This window comes from Chelon labrosus (genome assembly GCF_963514085.1).
Source record: "Chelon labrosus genome assembly, chromosome: 10".
NCBI classification, from domain to species: domain Eukaryota; kingdom Metazoa; phylum Chordata; class Actinopteri; order Mugiliformes; family Mugilidae; genus Chelon; species Chelon labrosus.
The window spans coordinates 30,605,222-30,625,742 of NC_140360.1; the positions used below are offsets into that span (position 1 = coordinate 30,605,222).

Here is a 20,521-nt window from a genome sequence, read left to right on the forward strand (position 1 = left end):
TAGCTTCACAATACCCTCAAATAGTAATTTTTAACATGTATATTTACACACATGAGCCACTAATTCTAGCATTAGCCATAAATGTTAGCAATTAGCATGTCTTTACTACCACGAGCGGCTCGCACGCTAGCTACTCATGGCAGTAAAGCATTAACCACAAATGTTAGCAATTAGCATGTCTTTACTACCACGAGCGGCTGGCACGCTAGCTACTCATGGCAGTAAAGCATTAACCACAAATGTTAGCAATTAGCATGATTCGCTAGCCACTAATTTTAGCATTGGCTTCGTGTGGTATAGCTTCACAATACCCTCAAATAGTAATTTTTAACATGTATATTTACACACATGAGCCACTAATTCTAGCATTAGCCACAAATGTTAGCAAATAGCATGTCTTTACATGCAGTCAAGCATTAGCCGCAAATGTTAGCAATTAGCATGTCTTTACTACCACGAGCGGCTAGCACGCTAGCTACTCATGGCAGTAAAGCGTTAACCACAAATGTTAGCAATTAGCATGTCTTTACTACCATGAGCAGCTAGCACGCTGGCTGCTCTTGGTAGTAAAGCATTAGCCACTAATGTTAGCAATTAGCATGTCTTTACTCCCATGAGCAGCAGCTATAACAAAAAGCACAACTCAAATAGTCATTTAAGGCCTGGTTCCTTCTGACTGGATGGGTGTGAGTTTGATGTCATGCAGGGTACAACAAACCAAACAGGATGAGGAGGATGCAGTAGGCCTGGCTGAGAGAGCGAGACACTGAGAAGGGTCGTCCTTTATGCCCTTCTACAAACTGAAGGGCAGGTACAGGCAGCAGAGCCCTCCCAGCTCCACCTGAAAGCCAGCATCAAATAAGGAAGAGAGTGGGAGGGATCGTCACACCCCCACCTTTAAGAGGGGCATCCTCACTAGGATCCCCAGACAAAGAACGAGCAAATCGTAACAATTGATCGTTAATCATAATAATTTCAACAATAAAACTCATTACTCCTACCTGAGCAATAGTTTAACAGTTTACGGCACAGTCTTACAGTTAGAAAAACATCAATATTAAACTTAACACATCCAGGCTGTAACAAGGAATCAGCGATGAAGTGAAGACCTTCAAATTGTCCTGTTAGTCCAGCTCTTTGTCTCATGTTGAACGTCACTGCAGTCTGTCTGGATCAGCTGGAGGAAAACTATATGCAGACAAATAGACATGTCAAATAATGTTATGTAACATACTGAATATAACTCTTATGAGTGTTCAACAGCTCATTATTTATTTCATTAAAAACATCATATTATATTAAATTACTCCAATTATATATATATACTATCATTAATGTTGTTACAAGCCATAAACGTTTCCTACTTTATGTGATGGAATAATATATTTTTCAGTTTGACACAGTTTTAGTGGCTAACCCCACTAGCCTCCACGTTAGCTCGCGGCAAACTCCCGCGGGTCTGCGGTTAAATCCCGGTTAGCTCGCGGTTAAGTCCCGGTTAGCTCGCGGTTAAATCCCGGTTAGCTTGCCGTTAGCTCGAGGCTAGCTCGCGGTTAGCTCGAGGCTAACTCCGCGGTTTAGTCTCCCCATTGTAACAGTCTGAGAGTCCCTAATGTTTTGTCAGTCTGTGTCTGTAATGCTATAGTGGGAGGGGAGGTGGGGGGGTTGGAGTGGGGGGGTCATAGTGTCAGGTTCTGGCTCCCTACTATAGTCCTGTAATGGGTTTAGGGGGTCATAATGTTTTGGCAGTCTATTACTGTAATGCTTAAATGGAGTGGAGGGGGGTCATAGTGTCAGATTCTGCAGCCCAACTATAGTACTGTAATGGCTTAAGTGGTCATAATGTTTTGGCAGTCTGTGTCTGTAATGCTATAGTGGGAGGGGGGGTGGGGGGGGGTTGGAGTGGGGGGGTCATAATGTCAGGTTCTGGCCCCCTACAGTACTGCAGTAATGGTTTGAGGGGGTTTTAATGTTTTGGCAGATCATGTTTTCCAGCAGCTGCGTGTGTGAACGTGTGTAAGCTGGTTGGGGTCTGGTTGTCATGGCTACCAGGGTCAACTGCTCCTGTCAGAATGTCAGTTGGAAGACGGGGAGAGAGAGAGAAAATGCTGAAAAAACGCCTCGAACAGGAAGGACTTGTGGCCAAACCGTATTTCCAATCATTGAACCGACTTAACTTTGGGCATCTTGAGGCTTTCCTGAACGTCTACATATGCAATTTGTGGGTAAAATGAAGAAATGTGACCTATTTAAAGCGATTCAAAAAAGGTTACTTCTGCTTTCCTCCAGAAATTTCCCTGCCTTTTTAACATGGCAGTCTATGGAGCTGTGGATGGGTGTTGCTGGCGCATCTTTGTGTCTGACGCCAAAACTATAAGACTTACAGCTTTAGCAGACAGATATGAGTGAGAAGACAAATTTTCCTACGTTTCTATGTATAAATTATGTCTGTCGTGTGAAATTTGTGGCCATGGGAGCAGTTTCTGTACAGTTTTTTGACTAATTTTCTTCTCTCCTCCTCACTCTAGCTGATGATGTCATCCACTCTAGCACAAACATTCCGCGCAATACACACCCATTATAAACCCTGAAATTTGAGTAAAAACCTACACAACTCTGAGGCTTCATAGTTTAAAAACGGTAAAAGTTGTCGACAAGTGAAGTGAATCTCTGAAGAGAAGGCAAGAGTACCTACGTTTTAAAGTTCAAATGAAGTCTCTCGGTTAAAGTATGCCAGAGCAGTTCATTGTTGAAAATGTCTGTTGATTTATTTATTTTTTCGGGCTTCTCCATTCATTTCAATGGGAAATTTATCGCGGTTTTTCGCGAATAAATTCGCGAAAAACTCACGAATCCCTTATAAAAGTAATAGCACGGGATTCGGGATCAAAACACACGTTTTGATATATCATGTGTTGGGGTCCTCTCGCCGGTTCGGGCCGCATTAATCGGCGAAAAAGGGCGGAAAATGAATAATAAGTAAAAAAAATAAAACTGCAAAGAAACACGCAGAAGATCAATAGTGGCCTCGTGCCTATGGCACGAGGCCACTCCTCCCATAGCTTGCTATGGGAGGAGTGGCCTCGTGTCATAGGCACTCGGCACTAACTAGAAAATTCCCGCGGAAATTTTTGAAGTGCCGAGTGGGCTGTTGCCGGGGTTCTGTATTGAAAAAGCACACCTCAAATAGTATTTTTTAACATGTATATTTACACACATGAGCCACTAATTCTAGCATTAGCCACAAATGTTAGCACGCTAGCTACTCATGGCAGTAAAGCATTAACCACAAACGTTAGCAATTAGCATGATTAGCTAGCCACTAATTTTAGCATTGGCTTAGTGTGGTATAGCTTCACAATACCCTCAAATAGTCATTTTTAACATGTATATTTACACACATGAACCACTAATTCTAGCATAAGCTGCTAATGTTAGCAATTAGCATGATGCGCTAGCCACTAATTTTAGCATTGGCTTAGTGTGGTATAGCTTCACAATACCCTCAAATAGTCATTTTTAACATGTATATTTACACACATGAACCACTAATTCTAGCATAAGCTGCTAATGTTAGCAATTAGCATGATGCGCTAGCCACTAATTTTAGCATTGGCTTAGTGTGGTATAGCTTCACAATACCCTCAAATAGTAATTTTTAACATGTATATTTACACACATGAGCCACTAATTCTAGCATTAGCCATAAATGTTAGCAATTAGCATGTCTTTACTACCACGAGCGGCTCGCACGCTAGCTACTCATGGCAGTAAAGCATTAACCACAAATGTTAGCAATTAGCATGTCTTTACTACCACGAGCGGCTGGCACGCTAGCTACTCATGGCAGTAAAGCATTAACCACAAATGTTAGCAATTAGCATGATTCGCTAGCCACTAATTTTAGCATTGGCTTCGTGTGGTATAGCTTCACAATACCCTCAAATAGTAATTTTTAACATGTATATTTACACACATGAGCCACTAATTCTAGCATTAGCCACAAATGTTAGCAAATAGCATGTCTTTACATGCAGTCAAGCATTAGCCGCAAATGTTAGCAATTAGCATGTCTTTACTACCACGAGCGGCTAGCACGCTAGCTACTCATGGCAGTAAAGCGTTAACCACAAATGTTAGCAATTAGCATGTCTTTACTACCATGAGCAGCTAGCACGCTGGCTGCTCTTGGTAGTAAAGCATTAGCCACTAATGTTAGCAATTAGCATGTCTTTACTAAGTAGCATGTCTTTACTCCCATGAGCAGCAGCTATAAGAAAAAGCACAACTCAAATAGTCATTTAAGGCCTGGTTCCTTCTGTCTGGATCAGCTGGAGGAAAACTATAGGCAGACAAATAGACATGTCAAATAATGTTATGTAATATACTTAATATAACTCTTATGAGTGTTCAACAGCTCATTATTTATTTAATTAAAAACATCATATTATATTAAATTACTCCAATTATATATATACTGTCATTAATGTTGTTGCAAGCCATAAATGTTTCCTACTTTATGTGGTGGAATAATATATTTTTCAGTTTGACACAGTTTAATTTAAAAATATCTTCCCTTTAAATTGTAAAACTTCAACATTATTGCTGTGATAAGCACCCACTAGCAAAGCGGCGAATTAGCCGGCGGCTAACCCCACTAACCTCCGCGTTAGCTCAAGGCTAACTGCCGCGGCTAATTCGTGTTTAACTCCCGCGGGTCCGCGGTTAAATCCCGGTTAGCTAGCGGTTAGCTAGCGGTTAGCTCGAGGCTAACTCCGCGGTTGAGTCCGCGGCGTTAAGGTAGCGGCTAGCTAGCTCCGTTAGCTCCGCTAGCTTGCTAACATACATGCGCTATGCTGGAAGGCTAGTCGTCGGCTAAATCACTGGGCGGCTAGTCGTTAGCGTCTGTTAGCAGTTAAGATATTCACTGACCTAATGAGATGAAGGAAACGGGTCAGGGATGTTGTGTCAGGAGTTTCAGCAAAGCAGCCAGATATAATTTGTGTTTAAAATAAAGGAAAAGGTCAAACATGAAGTTGTCATTCAGTCAATGACAAGAGCTATAGCTAAGAGGCCCAGCAGATGTGTGAAAGCACCATGGGAGACAGGTATGGTTTGGGGGGTTTTAATGTTTTGGCAGATCCTGTTTTCCACTGGGAGCTTAAATAGCACTGACGCGCTAGCTGCTCTGCTTTCTCTGTCTGTCATTTTACACACGCATGTTCAAATTAAGTGCTAAGAACTACTAAAATGGCTGCCTAATGTTAGCATTAGGTTAATGCATGTCTTTAATTTTTAGTGGCAAGACATTAGTGGCTAGCTATTCGCTAACATGCTAATGGTGCCACTAATGCTACCACCAATTTCTACCACTAAAAATTAGCATTAGCCGCTAATGGTAGCAATTAACATGACCCGCTAGCCACTAATTTTAACATTGGTTTAGTGTTAGCATGTCTTTTAAGCCACTAAAAATTAAATACATGCTAATTGCTAACATGCTAATTGCTAATATGCTATTCGCTAACATGCTAATGCTGCCACTAATGCTACCACCAATTTCTTGCCACTAAAAAGTAGCATTAGCCGCTAATGTTAGCAATTAACATGACGCGCTAGCCAATGACAGACAGACACCTGTCATTGTTCAACTTAGGTGCCAAAAGCCAAAATGGCTGCCCCACATACCAGTTACTTATGTCAGTTGGAAGTTTCCCGCCTCTTTCTGTGGAGACCCTCCTCTTCTGCTGCGTGTGAGCGTGTGTATGCCCGTTGGGGCCTTGTTGTCACGGTTACCAGTTTGAATTTCAGTTAGAAGATGGCTAGAGGGAGAGAAAATGCTGAAACGAACCTCCTCGAACAGGAAGGCCTTGTGGCCAAACCGTGTTTCCAATCATTGAACCGACTTCACTTTGGGCATCTTGAGTCTTTCCTGAACGTCTAGATATGCAGTTTTTGGGCAAAATGAAGAAATGTGAGCTATAAAGAGCGATTCAAAGAAAGGATTGCTTCTGCTTTGCTCCAGAAATTTAACATGGCAGTCTATGAAGCTGTGGATGGGAGTTGCTGGCGCATCTTTGCGTCTCACGCCAAAACTATAAGACTTTACAGCTTTAGCAGACGAATTTGAGCGAGAAGACAAATTTTCCTACGTTTCTATGTATAAATTATATCTGAGGTGTGAAATTTGTGGCCACGGGAGCAGTTTCTGTTTTATTTTTTGCCTAATTTTCTCCTCTCCTCCTCACTCTAGCTGATGATGTCATCCACTCTGGCACAAACATTCCGCGCAATACACACCCATTATAAACCCTGAAATTTGAGTAAAAACCTACACAACTCTGAGGCTTCATAGTTTAAAAACGGTAAAAGTTGTCGATAAGTGAAGTGAATCTCTGAAGAGAAGGCAAGAGTACCTACGTTTTAAAGTTCAAATGAAGTCTCTCGGTTAAAGTATGCCAGAGCAGTTCATTGTTGAAAATGTCTGTTGATTTTTTTTTTTTTTCGGGCTTCTCCATTCATTTCAATGGGAAATTTATCGCGGTTTTTCGCGAATAAATTCGCGAAAAACTCGTCAATCCCTTATAAAAGTAATAGCACGGGATTCGGGATCAAAACACACGTTTTGATATATCATGTGTTGGGGTCCTCTCGCCGGTTCGGGCCGCATTAATCGGCGAAAAAGGGCGGAAAATGAATAATAAGTAAAAACTAGAAAATTCCCGCAGGAAATTTTGAGAGTGCCGAGTGGGCTGTTGCCGGGGTTCTGTATTGAAAAAGCACACCTCAAATAGTAATTTTTAACATGTATATTTACACACATGAGCCACTAATTCTAGCATTAGCCACAAATGTTAGCACGCTAGCTACTCATGGCAGTAAAGCATTAACCACAAACGTTAGCAATTAGCATGATGAGCTAGCCACTAATTTTAGCATTGGCTTAGTGTGGTATAGCTTCACAATACCCTCAAATAGTAATTTTTAACATGTATATTTACACACATGAGTCACTAATTCTAGCATAAGCTGCTAATGTTAGCAATTAGCATGATGCGCTAGCCACTAATTTTAGCATTGGCTTAGTGTGGTATAGCTTCACAATACCCTCAAATAGTAATTTTTAACATGTATATTTACACACATGAACCACTAATTCTAGCATAAGCTGCTAATGTTAGCAATTAGCATGATGCGCTAGCCACTAATTTTAGCATTGGCTTAGTGTGGTATAGCTTCACAATACCCTCAAATAGTAATTTTTAACATGTATATTTACACACATGAGCCACTAATTCTAGCATTAGCCATAAATGTTAGCAATTAGCATGTCTTTACTACCACGAGCGGCTCGCACGCTAGCTACTCATGGCAGTAAAGCATTAACCACAAATGTTAGCAATTAGCATGTCTTTACTACCACGAGCGGCTGGCACGCTAGCTACTCATGGCAGTAAAGCATTAACCACAAATGTTAGCAATTAGCATGATGAGCTAGCCACTAATTTTAGCATTGGCTTCGTGTGGTATAGCTTCACAATACCCTCAAATAGTAATTTTTAACATGTATATTTACACACATGAGCCACTAATTCTAGCATTAGCCACAAATGTTAGCAAATAGCATGTCTTTACATGCAGTCAAGCATTAGCCGCAAATGTTAGCAATTAGCATGTCTTTACTACCACGAGCGGCTAGCACGCTAGCTACTCATGGCAGTAAAGCGTTAACCACAAATGTTAGCAATTAGCATGTCTTTACTACCATGAGCAGCTAGCACGCTGGCTGCTCTTGGTAGTAAAGCATTAGCCACTAATGTTAGCAATTAGCATGTCTTTACTCCCATGAGCAGCAGCTATAACAAAAAGCACAACTCAAATAGTCATTTAAGGCCTGGTTCCTTCTGACTGGATGGGTGTGAGTTTGATGTCATGCAGGGTACAACAAACCAAACAGGATGAGGAGGATGCAGTAGGCCTGGCTGAGAGAGCGAGACACTGAGAAGGGTCGTCCTTTATGCCCTTCTACAAACTGAAGGGCAGGTACAGGCAGCAGAGCCCTCCCAGCTCCACCTGAAAGCCAGCATCAAATAAGGAAGAGAGTGGGAGGGATCGTCACACCCCCACCTTTAAGAGGGGCATCCTCACTAGGATCCCCAGACAAAGAACGAGCAAATCGTAACAATTGATCGTTAATCATAATAATTTCAACAATAAAACTCATTACTCCTACCTGAGCAATAGTTTAACAGTTTACGGCACAGTCTTACAGTTAGAAAAACATCAATATTAAACTTAACACATCCAGGCTGTAACAAGGAATCAGCGATGAAGTGAAGACCTTCAAATTGTCCTGTTAGTCCAGCTCTTTGTCTCATGTTGGACGTCACTGCAGTCTGTCTGGATCAGCTGGAGGAAAACTATATGCAGACAAATAGACATGTCAAATAATGTTATGTAACATACTTAATATAACTCTTATGAGTGTTCAACAGCTCATTATTTATTTCATTAAAAACATCATATTATATTAAATTACTCCAATTATATATATATACTATCATTAATGTTGTTACAAGCCATAAACGTTTCGTACTTTATGTGATGGAATAATATATTTTTCAGTTTGACACAGTTTTAGTGGCTAACCCCACTAGCCTCCACGTTAGCTCGCAGCAAACTCCCGCGGGTCTGCGGTTAAGTCCCGGTTAGCTCGCGGTTAAATCCCGGTTAGCTTGCCGTTAGCTCGAGGCTAGCTCGCGGTTAGCTCGAGGCTAACTCCGCGGTTTAGTCTCCCCATTGTAACAGTCTGAGAGTCCCTAATGTTTTGTCAGTCTGTGTCTGTAATGCTATAGTGGGAGGGGAGGTGGGGGGGTTGGAGTGGGGGGGTCATAGTGTCAGGTTCTGGCTCCCTACTATAGTCCTGTAATGGGTTTAGGGGGTCATAATGTTTTGGCAGTCTATTACTGTAATGCTTAAATGGAGTGGAGGGGGGTCATAGTGTCAGATTCTGCAGCCCAACTATAGTCCTGTAATGGCTTAAGTGGTCATAATGTTTTGGCAGTCTGTGTCTGTAATGCTATAGTGGGAGGGGGGGTGGGGGGGGTTGGAGTGGGGGGGTCATAATGTCAGGTTCTGGCCCCCTACAGTACTGCAGTAATGGTTTGAGGGGGTTTTAATGTTTTGGCAGATCATGTTTTCCAGCAGCTGCGTGTGTGAACGTGTGTAAGCTGGTTGGGGTCTGGTTGTCATGGCTACCAGGGTCAACTGCTCCTGTCAGAATGTCAGTTGGAAGACGGGGAGAGAGAGAGAAAATGCTGAAAAAACGCCTCGAACAGGAAGGACTTGTGGCCAAACCGTATTTCCAATCATTGAACCGACTTAACTTTGGGCATCTTGAGGCTTTCCTGAACGTCTACATATGCAATTTGTGGGTAAAATGAAGAAATGTGACCTATTTAAAGCGATTCAAAAAAGGTTACTTCTGCTTTCCTCCAGAAATTTCCCTGCCTTTTTAACATGGCAGTCTATGGAGCTGTGGATGGGTGTTGCTGGCGCATCTTTGTGTCTGACGCCAAAACTATAAGACTTACAGCTTTAGCAGACGGATATGAGTGAGAAGACAAATTTTCCTACGTTTCTATGTATAAATTATGTCTGTCGTGTGAAATTTGTGGCCATGGGAGCAGTTTCTGTACAGTTTTTTGACTAATTTTCTTCTCTCCTCCTCACTCTAGCTGATGATGTCATCCACTCTAGCACAAACATTCCGCGCAATACACACCCATTATAAACCCTGAAATTTGAGTAAAAACCTACACAACTCTGAGGCTTCATAGTTTAAAAACGGTAAAAGTTGTCGATAAGTGAAGTGAATCTCTGAAGAGAAGGCAAGAGTACCTACGTTTTAAAGTTCAAATGAAGTCTCTCGGTTAAAGTATGCCAGAGCAGTTCATTGTTGAAAATGTCTGTTGATTTATTTATTTTTTCGGGCTTCTCCATTCATTTCAATGGGAAATTTATCGCGGTTTTTCGCGAATAAATTCGCGAAAAACTCACGAATCCCTTATAAAAGTAATAGCACGGGATTCGGGATCAAAACACACGTTTTGATATATCATGTGTTGGGGTCCTCTCGCCGGTTCGGGCCGCATTAATCGGCGAAAAAGGGCGGAAAATGAATAATAAGTAAAAATAAAACTGCAAAGAAACACGCAGAAGATCAATAGTGGCCTCGTGCCTATGGCACGAGGCCACTCCTCCCATAGCTTGCTATGGGAGGAGTGGCCTCGTGTCATAGGCACTCGGCACTAACTAGAAAATTCCCGCGGAAATTTTTGAAGTGCCGAGTGGGCTGTTGCCGGGGTTGTGTATTGAAAAAGCACACCTCAAATAGTAATTTTTAACATGTATATTTACACACATGAGCCACTAATTCTACCATTAGCCACAATTGTTAGCAATTAGCATGTCTTTACATGCAGTCAAGCATTAGCTGCTAATGTTAGCAATTAGCATGTCTTTACGACCATGAGCAGCTAGCACGCTGGCTGCTCTTGGTAGTAAAGCATTAGCCACTAATGTTAGCAATTAGCATGTCTTTACTAAGTAGCATGTCTTTACTACCATGAGCAGCAGCTATAACAAAAAGCACAACTCAAATAGTCATTTAAGGCCTGGTTCCTACTGACAGGATGGGTGTGAGTTTGATGTCATGCAGGGTACAACAAACCAAACAGGATGAGGAGGATGCAGTAGGTCTGGCTGAGAGACAGAGAGACACTGATAAGGGTCGTCCCTTATGCTTCGCCTTCTACAAACTGAAGGGCAGGTACAGGCAGCAGACCCCTCCCAGCTCCACCTGAAAGCCAGCATCAAATAAGGAAGAGAGCGGGACGGATCGTCACACCCCCACCTTTAAGAGGGCTGTCCTCACTAGGATCCCCAGACAAAGAACGAGCAAATCGTAATAATTGATCGTTAATCATAATAATTTTAACAATAAAACTCATTACTCCTGCCTGAGCAATAGTTGAACAGTTTACGGCACAGTCTTACAGTTAGAAAAACATCAATATTAAACTTAACACATCCAGGCTGTAACAAGGAATCAGCGATGAAGTGAAGACCTTCAAATTGTCCTGTGAGTCCAGCTCTTTGTCTCACGTTGGACATCACTGCAGTCTGTCTGGATCAGCTGGAGGAATACTATATGCAGACAAATAGACCTGTCAAATAATGTTATGTAACATACTTAATATAACTCTTATGAGTGTCCAACAGCTCATTATTTATTTAATTAAAAACATCATATATTAAATTACTCCAATTATATATATATACTGTCATTAATGTTGTTGCAAGCCATAAATGTTTCCTACTTTATGTGGTGGAATAATATATTTTTCAGTTTGACACAGTTTCATTTAAAAATATCTTCCCTTTAAATTGTAAAACTTCAACATTATTACTGTGATAAGCTCCCGCGAGCAACGCGGCGAATTAGCCGGCGGCTAACCCCACTAGCCTCCGCGTTAGCTCACGGCTAACTGCCGCGGCTAATTCGTGTTTAACTCCCGCGGGTCCGCGGTTAAATCCCGGTTAGCTAGCGGTTAGCTAGCGGTTAGCTCGAGGCTAACTCCGCGGTTGAGTCCGCGGCGTTAAGGTAGCGGCTAGCTAGCTCCGTTAGCTCCGCTAGCTCGCTAACATACATGCGCTATGCTGGACGGCTAGTCGTTAGCGTCTGTTAGCAGTTTAGCTATTCACTGACCTAATAAGATGAAGGAAACGGGTCAGGGATGTTGTGTCAGGAGTTTCAGCAAAGCAGCCAGATATAATTTGTGTTTAAAATAAAGGAAAAGGTCAAACATGACTGAGAAGTTGTCATTCAGTCAATGAGAAGAGCTATAGCTAAGAGGCCCAGCAGATGTGTGACAGCACCAAGGGAGACAGGGATGGTTTGGGGGGTTTTAATGTTTTGGCAGATCCTGTTTTCCACTGGGAGCTTAAATAGTGGCTAGCGCTGACGCGCTAGCTGCTCTGCTTTCTCTGTCTGTCATTTTACACACGCATGTTCAAATTAAGTGCTAAGAACTACTAAAATGGCTGCCTAATGTTAGCATTAGGTTAATGCATGTCTTTAATTTTTAGTGGCAAGAAATTAGTGGCTAGCTATTCGCTAACATGCTAATGGTGCCACTAATGCTACCACCAATTTCTACCACTAAAAATTAGCATTAGCCGCTAATGGTAGCAATTAACATGACCCGCTAGCCACTAATTTTAACATTGGTTTAGTGTTAGCATGTCTTTTAAGCCACTAAAAATTAAATACATGCTAATTGCTAACATGCTAATTGCTAATATGCTATTCGCTAACATGCTAATGCTGCCACTAATGCTACCACCAATTTCTTGCCACTAAAAAGTAGCATTAGCCGCTAATGTTAGCAATTAACATGACGCGCTAGCCAATGACAGACAGACACCTGTCATTGTTCAACTTAGGTGCCAAAAGCCAAAATGGCTGCCCCACATACCAGTTACTTATGTCAGTTGGAAGTTTCCCGCCTCTTTCTGTGGAGACCCTCCTCTTCTGCTGCGTGTGAGCGTGTGTATGCCCGTTGGGGCCTTGTTGTCACGGTTACCAGTTTGAATTTCAGTTAGAAGATGGCTAGAGGGAGAGAAAATGCTGAAACGAACCTCCTCGAACAGGAAGGCCTTGTGGCCAAACCGTGTTTCCAATCATTGAACCGACTTCACTTTGGGCATCTTGAGTCTTTCCTGAACGTCTAGATATGCAGTTTTTGGGCAAAATGAAGAAATGTGAGCTATAAAGAGCGATTCAAAGAAAGGATTGCTTCTGCTTTGCTCCAGAAATTTAACATGGCAGTCTATGAAGCTGTGGATGGGAGTTGCTGGCGCATCTTTGCGTCTCACGCCAAAACTATAAGACTTTACAGCTTTAGCAGACGAATTTGAGCGAGAAGACACATTTTCCTACGTTTCTATGTATAAATTATATCTGAGGTGTGAAATTTGTGGCCACGGGAGCAGTTTCTGTTTTATTTTTTGCCTAATTTTCTTCTCTCCTCCTCACTCTAGCTGATGATGTCATCCACTCTGGCACAAACATTCCGCGCAATACACACCCATTATAAACCCTGAAATTTGAGTAAAAACCTACACAACTCTGAGGCTTCATAGTTTAAAAACGGTAAAAGGAGTCGATAAGTGAAGTGAATCGCTGAAGAGAAGGCAAGAGTACCTACGTTTTAAAATTTAAATGGAGTCTCTCGGTGAAAGTATGCCAGAGCAGTTGATTGTTGAAAATGTCTGTTGATTTTTTTTTTTTTTCGGGCTTCTCCATTCATTTCAATGGGAAATTTTCTGCGGTTTTTCGCGAATAAATTCGCGAAAAACTCGTCAATCCCTTATAAAAGTAATAGCACGGGATTCGGGATCAAAACACACGTTTTGATATATCATGTGTTGGGGTCCTCTCGCCGGTTCGGGCCGCATTAATCGGCGAAAAAGGGCGGAAAATGAATAATAATAATAAAACTGCAAAGAAACACGCAGAAGATTAATAGTGCCTCGTGCCTATGGCACGAGGCACTACTCCCAGAGCTTGCTAGCTCTGGGAGTAGTGCCTCGGGTCATAGGCACTCGGCACTAATAAAACTGCAAAGAAACACGCAGAAGATCAATAGTGGCCTCGTGCCTATGGCACGAGGCCACTCCTCCCATAGCTTGCTATGGGAGGAGTGGCCTCGTGTCATAGGCACTCGGCACTAATAAAACTGCAAAGAAACACGCAGAAGATCAATAGTGGCCTCGTGTCATAGGCACTCGGCACTAATAAAAACGCATCAAGAGATATGAGCAAAAACAATGTTTTGCTAATTATAGCGCCCCCTAGTGGCCACAAGACACCAGATTTTTTTCGTGCACTTGGGACAGCGTCTGGAAGCGTGGTACCAAATTTGGTTTCATTGCACCAAAGCGTTGCCGAGATATGAGCTCAAATGGAAAACGGCGCCTTCGCCGCGAAATTTGATTGGCTGTAGCGGCCAAACGGTTTCGAAGCTGAAGACGCCTGATAGTGTCTTTTGTGCGCATTGGTCAGAAGACGGTCTGTGCCAATTTTCGTGAGAATCGGACAAAATTTGTGACCGCTGAAACTTTTTTCGTGTTTTTGACAAAATCGTAAATTGCGAAAAATCTATCATGACGCATTATGACGTCATAGGGTGCGTTGAACTCGGCTTGGTCCATGGATTCCAACCATACCTTGTTTTCAAAAATCGGACATACGGTTCAAAAGTTACATGCACAAATGTACTTCAGATTTTGACCAGTTGGTGGCGCTAGACCGTGCTTAGTGCTTACATGTAACTCAGTCAAAGTAATATTGAGACTGCCCTTAAGCTCTGTGCAAAATTTCACAACTTTTTACCATACGGTTCTATGGGCTGCCATAGACTCCCATGGCGGAAAAATAATAATAATAGGGAAGAAAACGTACAAACACAATAGGTGCCTTCGCAGCTTCGCTGCTTGGCCCCTAATAAATAGCCGGATGGTTACTGTGCACAACACATACAACTTCTGGCACATGTGAACAGGTATTCTAGCCCAGGACGTAATGTGGTCATAATATTATGCTTGCTAACTTTGAATAAATACATTGCTGGACAATTGACATTATATCAATCAATGTATGTGACTTTCTTACATTTTTAGCTTTTAACTGTGGCTACAATGACATAGATCTAATAAAAACGTTAAGATGGAAAAATAAGGTAATTTGAACTTTTGTATTTCTCAGTTCTGCCTACATTACAAATAAAGCATTAATAATAATAATAATAAGAAGAAGAATACATTTTAGTTGTGGGCACCTTTCAAAGCACTCTGGAACTCTGGAATCAAGATACTGCTCCCTTACTGCTGTGTTTAAGGTCATTGTCTTGTTGAAACAGCCATTTCAATGGCATTTACTCTTCAGTATAAGCCAAGATGATCTCTTCCAAGTATTTATTTTTATTTTTTTACAACTTACATTTTTCCATATCGAAAACATTGACGTCATATGTTAAGCATTTCTTACAAAAGTTGTGGAAGATTGAAGACCAGAAACCATACAAAGATGGACATGACCAAAACATGTGTCCCAAAGAAACAGAAGAATACTGACATCTAGCTAATCCAAGTATTCTGATGTATTCAAACTGATCCATGATGCCATAAATATGCCCAACACCATAGTACAAGAAACATCCTCATATCATGATGCTTGCACCACCATGCTTCACAGTGTACTGTGATTTGCATTCAGTGTTTGGGGGTTGTCTGACAAATGGTCTGTGGGCCCTTAACCCAAAAAGAAAAATCTTGCTTTCATCAGTCCACAAAATGTTGCACCATTTCTCTTTAGGCCAGTCAGTGTATTCTTTGGTATCTATTCAGCGCATGTTGTTTTTGCAACAATGGGACTTTGCAGGTGCTTCTTGCCAATAGCTTGGCTTTGCATAGGCATCTTCTAGTTGTTAAAATACTCACATGTAACTTCAGACCTTCTTTGATCTCCCTGGAGCTGATCATTGGCTTGGCCACTTTGGTTATCCATTAGAATGCTAGTTTTCCTTTTTTTTTTTCATGTGGTTTTGGTTGCCATTTGCAGATCACTTTCTACACTTATTTATATGTTTTCACCTCTTTAATCAAAGTGTGCTGTTCTTCTTCACCCATTTTACCCATTTCAGAGAGAAATGCGCTATAACCAGCATATACAACATTTGCTGCTTTCGTCCCTGAATAAGGGTCACTTGTTTGACACCATTTTTTTCACAGGATAAATGAACTCAGTAATTAAACTCCACACTGCTATTGTTTTGGAAACGCCCCTTTTAGTTAGTGATTAAATTACACAGAATCAGCAGCATGCACGTCATGACTGTTAGGTCTATTGGTTTTCTTTTACTCTACTACACCTACTAGTAAATTTCCCATATATAAATGTAATTTCTACCAAAAACAGTGGTTGATCTGGTTTAGTGATGTTGAACTGCTATTATGTTAAACACAACTGTACAACGTTCATGGTTGAATTTACAAAGGCATTACTGACATGTGATTCTTTTTTGACTGCATGTCATTCACTTCATCTGTGGAAGAATAACGTACATGTGTTACATATGTAAATGTGGGTGTTTGTTAACCATAAAGCGAACTGTGTGCATCAGGTTCTGCTCCAAACAGTCTCCATGCTGTCTTCCTCGCTGATGTGAAAAAAGCCCTTGGACCAGAAAAATCTGCTCACCTTTTTCAGGCCATTCACAGTTATAAGATGACAGACAACTATGAAAACCTGGTGACTAAAGTGGTGAGCCTATTCACAGAGAAAGATGAGAACTTCAAACTTCTAGTCAGTAAGTTTATTCAAATAAGTGAATTTACTTACAGTTGTAAATTAAATGTCTGAGATTTCAACTGATTTTTTTCTTTCTTTTTTTAAGGATTTGGCATGATAATTCGGCCTTACCATAAGAAGCAGTACAACGAGATGTTAGATGCTGTGATAGGTACACCAGTCTGCACTGCTGATGTTCCTGTGGTAAATGAAGAGCAAAGACAAAGTGAAGGTTACTATTAGGAACATGTGTTTGTGAATTTCATTGTGCCATGTATGAAAGCCTCATGGGGAACCATAACTGCAATCAATCAGAAATGAATTCATTCAGTACTTACTCCATAAATACATGTGTATGCCCTTAAAGGCCCACAGAAGAAATGTAGACATTTATTAATATATAACGTGACATACATTTATATTGCTACATGTAATCTCTTTTAAAATATATTTAAATAAATAATGATAAATAATAAAAATGTGCTTGCAATATGCAAATGTAGGTTATTATTGCAACAGCCCAACACATGACAAATTCTGTCAAGAATATTCTCCAAAATAATCTCAAAGGGACAGCATGCTGAAAAAAATACTCAGTGTCTACTTTGCATTTACCCAGACCTGTTGTCAGCTGTGTAGCTTCATTTGTAGCTTTTTGACAAACTTACACATTGCAGATGATGCTTGTGATAGATATCAAAGGATTAGATTTCCTTCTTTGCCCTTGTTAGGATTTATTTCCAGAAGAAAAAAAATAAAAATAACCAGACTTAAGACACCTATGAGACCTTACTGTTATTACTGCTTGTTTTCATTTTCAGTTTCTTCTCCTTTGAAGACAAAAAGCAAGATTTCCAGCTTTTTCTCAAGCAGTCAAAGAAGATAGAACATGGCTATAGATTGGAGGAGCTCAATGAAATGGACCAGCGCAAGTGTTTGAACTCATTTCAAAGGATCCTAACATGTAACTGACAACACTGAAGTTTCCTTTTTTACACTGTGGGGAGCAGATGAAGCAGAGCAGACTTCTGGGACAGGTCTTTGCACTATAATTGTATTATGTATTAATGTGGAAAGTGGAAGTTTACTTTTTATGTTTTATCTAATTAAATTCATAAAATCTTCTTGGTACCCATGTGTTTCTATTGTATAGCGCTCAGTGTAGCCTTGCAGGTGCTAGGTTTGGTTATAACAGCATAGCTGAATGAAGTAAACCTTTTCATGCAATGTATGCCACCATGAATACATCACCAAAATGAACAACTACACTGTTCCACGCTTATCTCAACATCTTAACTAAGCGGTGTTAAAATAAATTACCAGCCAGACTATGCTGTTATGTACCACAATGAAGTTAGTTTTAGGTTGGATATTTGACATTCTCTCAGGATCCACTGGTGTCCCTCATCGATCAATTCTCAACTGAATGACAGAAACTCATGTTGCATTAAAAATCTTCATGCTGACATGTACTTACAGTCAGGTCCATAAATATTGGGACGTCGACACAATTCTAATCTTTTTGGCTCTGTACACCACCACAATGGATTTGAAATGAAACGAACAAGATGTGCTTTAACTGCTGATTTTCAGCTTTAATTTGAGGGTATTTATATCCAAATCAGGTGAACGGTGTAGGAATTACAACAGAATCAGTATCTCAGTCTGTACACATAATACATAGCAGATCCATTGTGGTGGTGTATAGAGCCAAAAAGATTAGAATTGTGTCGACGTCCCAATATTTATGGACCTGACTGTATTTGTGAAAATTATAATTAAAATAGAACGTCCATTTTGTTTGCTAATGTCTAATTCATTTATTATTCAAAAATGTAAAATATCGGATAATTGCGTTTTGAAACTGCATGCCACGTGAGCAAGCGTCTCCAAACCTATGCCAAATTGTACTACTCCACTTCACAAACAAGACACCTCGCTTTTTGTTTGATTAAATGGCTTCTTTTAGCTCATTTGAGAGTGCTCGGAGGCCTCTCATGGTTTTAGTCAGAGATCCGTCAGGGGCGGTGTTATTCGGGATAATCGTACAGCACATTTCTCCAAACATGCTACAGACACCTCCTCTGTCAGCCAGTATCATATCCAATGCAAGATACATTGGAAAATAGTTTTGGTATAAACATTGGGGGTATGGCTCCTTTAGGTCAGGGACAGTAACATTACTGTACGTAGCATTCCGTGTGTATCCGAAGGCTGTCTGAGTTAACATAAGATTAGGTCTAGCTGTTGCACAACACAGTGCAGTTAGTTTCATGAGCTTCTTTCGCGGCCTACTGTACACTGTATATCCAAGTGTTTTTCTGGCTGTAACCGATCTCGATCCTGAGTTGGTCATTTTTTATTTTATTATGAGCATCAAAGGCCTTCACTTTTTCCATGTCCCCATTCTTGGGCTGAGTTAGGTTTGGCAAGTTTATTATAGAATTTTAGTGAGACCAGCCCCATAGTTCTGTATACATTGGTCCTTCTCTTTAGTTGTCTCTCGTCGTGTTCGAATTTTGGGTCCCCCTGTTGGCGTAGTCGTTCCAGGTGGAATGTTTATATTTGGTAACGCATCATCTGATTGAGTTTGTAATTTATCTGTCACATCCTGCCATAACATTGCAGGACGACTATCAGGCCTACCACTGCCAGACAGGCCAGTGTAGACCACGACCCAAAGGTCAACATTTTATTCTTCCTCTGTTTCTTCGCCTATATCCCTTAGGTGCTTTTTGATTTCTCTTCTTCTCTTCTCCTCTTTTTGTTTGGTTAAATGGCTTCTTTTATTTCATATTAATATTTTTATGGAAAAATATATATTTTTATATCTTTCGCGTCATTTGAACCAGTGACTCACAACTTATTCTGAATTGTACTCCTTTTGTATTACGGAAAAATGAAACAATAGCTTCCATGCCATGTGACCCAGTGATTCCAGACCTATTCCTTATTTTATTACTACACTGGACACATAACACACAGCCATTTATATTGGATTTGAGCACTCCAACAGTTGGACTGATGTTCTTTTCTTGAAATTCTGTGCCCTTTGTACCTTTGCTTACTCTGGCCAAAAAGTTATATTTTAACCTCATCGCTCCACAGGACTTGTTTCCAAAATGCATCAGGCTTGTCTAAATGTTCTTTTGCAGAATTCAGACTGTCGAAAGAGGAATTTTCCCCTCTCCTTCAGCCCAGGTTCTTTATACCTATTGGAAAGGTTAGTCTGACTATGAATAGACCACCTGACAACTTCTCTCCAATTGACAGTTTATTTAGCACGCAGAGAATAGGTACAGAGTCAGCGCTGAGACTTCAACTTAATCACCTTAAGGGTAGGAAAAGAGAAGCCCCCAACTATGTGTGCACAGAAACACAAGTTTTATTCTATCTGGGCTCCACCTGAAGACAATGGGCGGAGTGCAGCCTTTCGTGTATCAGTAGTTTTCCATGTGTAGCCGAGGCCGGCTTTAACTGGTTTCTACAAGGTGAAATAAGAGTGTGATGCATCTTATCTAGTGAGCAAAGCTGCAGCAAAGCAGTAGACAACCCCGTATCTGGTATGATAGAAGAAGAACACTTCTTTCTGTTCTGTTCCCTCACATAACACTTTAATATCCAACAAAACGCTGAATTTTGTGCTCTTCCATGAAGACCATATTTGTGCAGGTGTTGCTGAACTGCTGATTTCGCAGACAACTTTCGCAGTCTTCCTGGAGGTCTCTTGCAGTCAAATGGGAGTTCCGACTTGCTTTTCTGGCAATCCTATGAGCAATTCTCTCTGATATTTTTCAGACCTTGATTTGACCTCCACTGTTCCTGTTACCTGCCATTACATTCTGTACAGAGGGGCAAGGTCAGGGGTCTGGGTGTTTATAAAGATTCTAAATTCACATCACCTGGGGCCTCATGTACGAAGGTTGCGTGCGTACAAAAACGTTACGTACGTACTCGTTCACGGAAAAATTCAGATGTATCAAGAGTGAAATGCCCGGGAACTTTGTACGTGCCTACGCCAACGACGTGGCTGGCGTATGTTGGATTCTACAGATGCCGATCCTTTGGCGACACTTAGAGGTGATGCTGAGAAACTGTAATCATAAA

The 20,521-nt window shown here is 41.0% G+C and overlaps 1 protein-coding gene across 6 annotated transcripts in view; it reads left to right on the forward strand.

The window, feature by feature from the left end:
- rtel1 (regulator of telomere elongation helicase 1) overlaps positions 1-19,217 on the forward strand; it is a 136,165-nt gene extending 116,948 nt beyond the window's left edge. For 5 of the 6 annotated variants that reach the window (XM_084553871.1, XM_084553872.1, XM_084553873.1 and 2 more), the window contains 3 exons: positions 16,248-16,433; positions 16,521-16,646; positions 17,236-19,217. In XM_084553871.1, coding sequence (XP_084409997.1) covers positions 16,248-16,433; positions 16,521-16,646; positions 17,236-17,300 — 377 coding nt within the window. In that variant the 3' untranslated portion in view covers positions 17,301-19,217. The remainder of the gene's footprint in view (positions 1-16,247; positions 16,434-16,520; positions 16,647-17,235) is intronic. The other variant, XM_084553874.1, reaches the window with a different exon arrangement.
- The last annotated feature ends 1,304 nt before the right edge of the window (positions 19,218-20,521 follow it).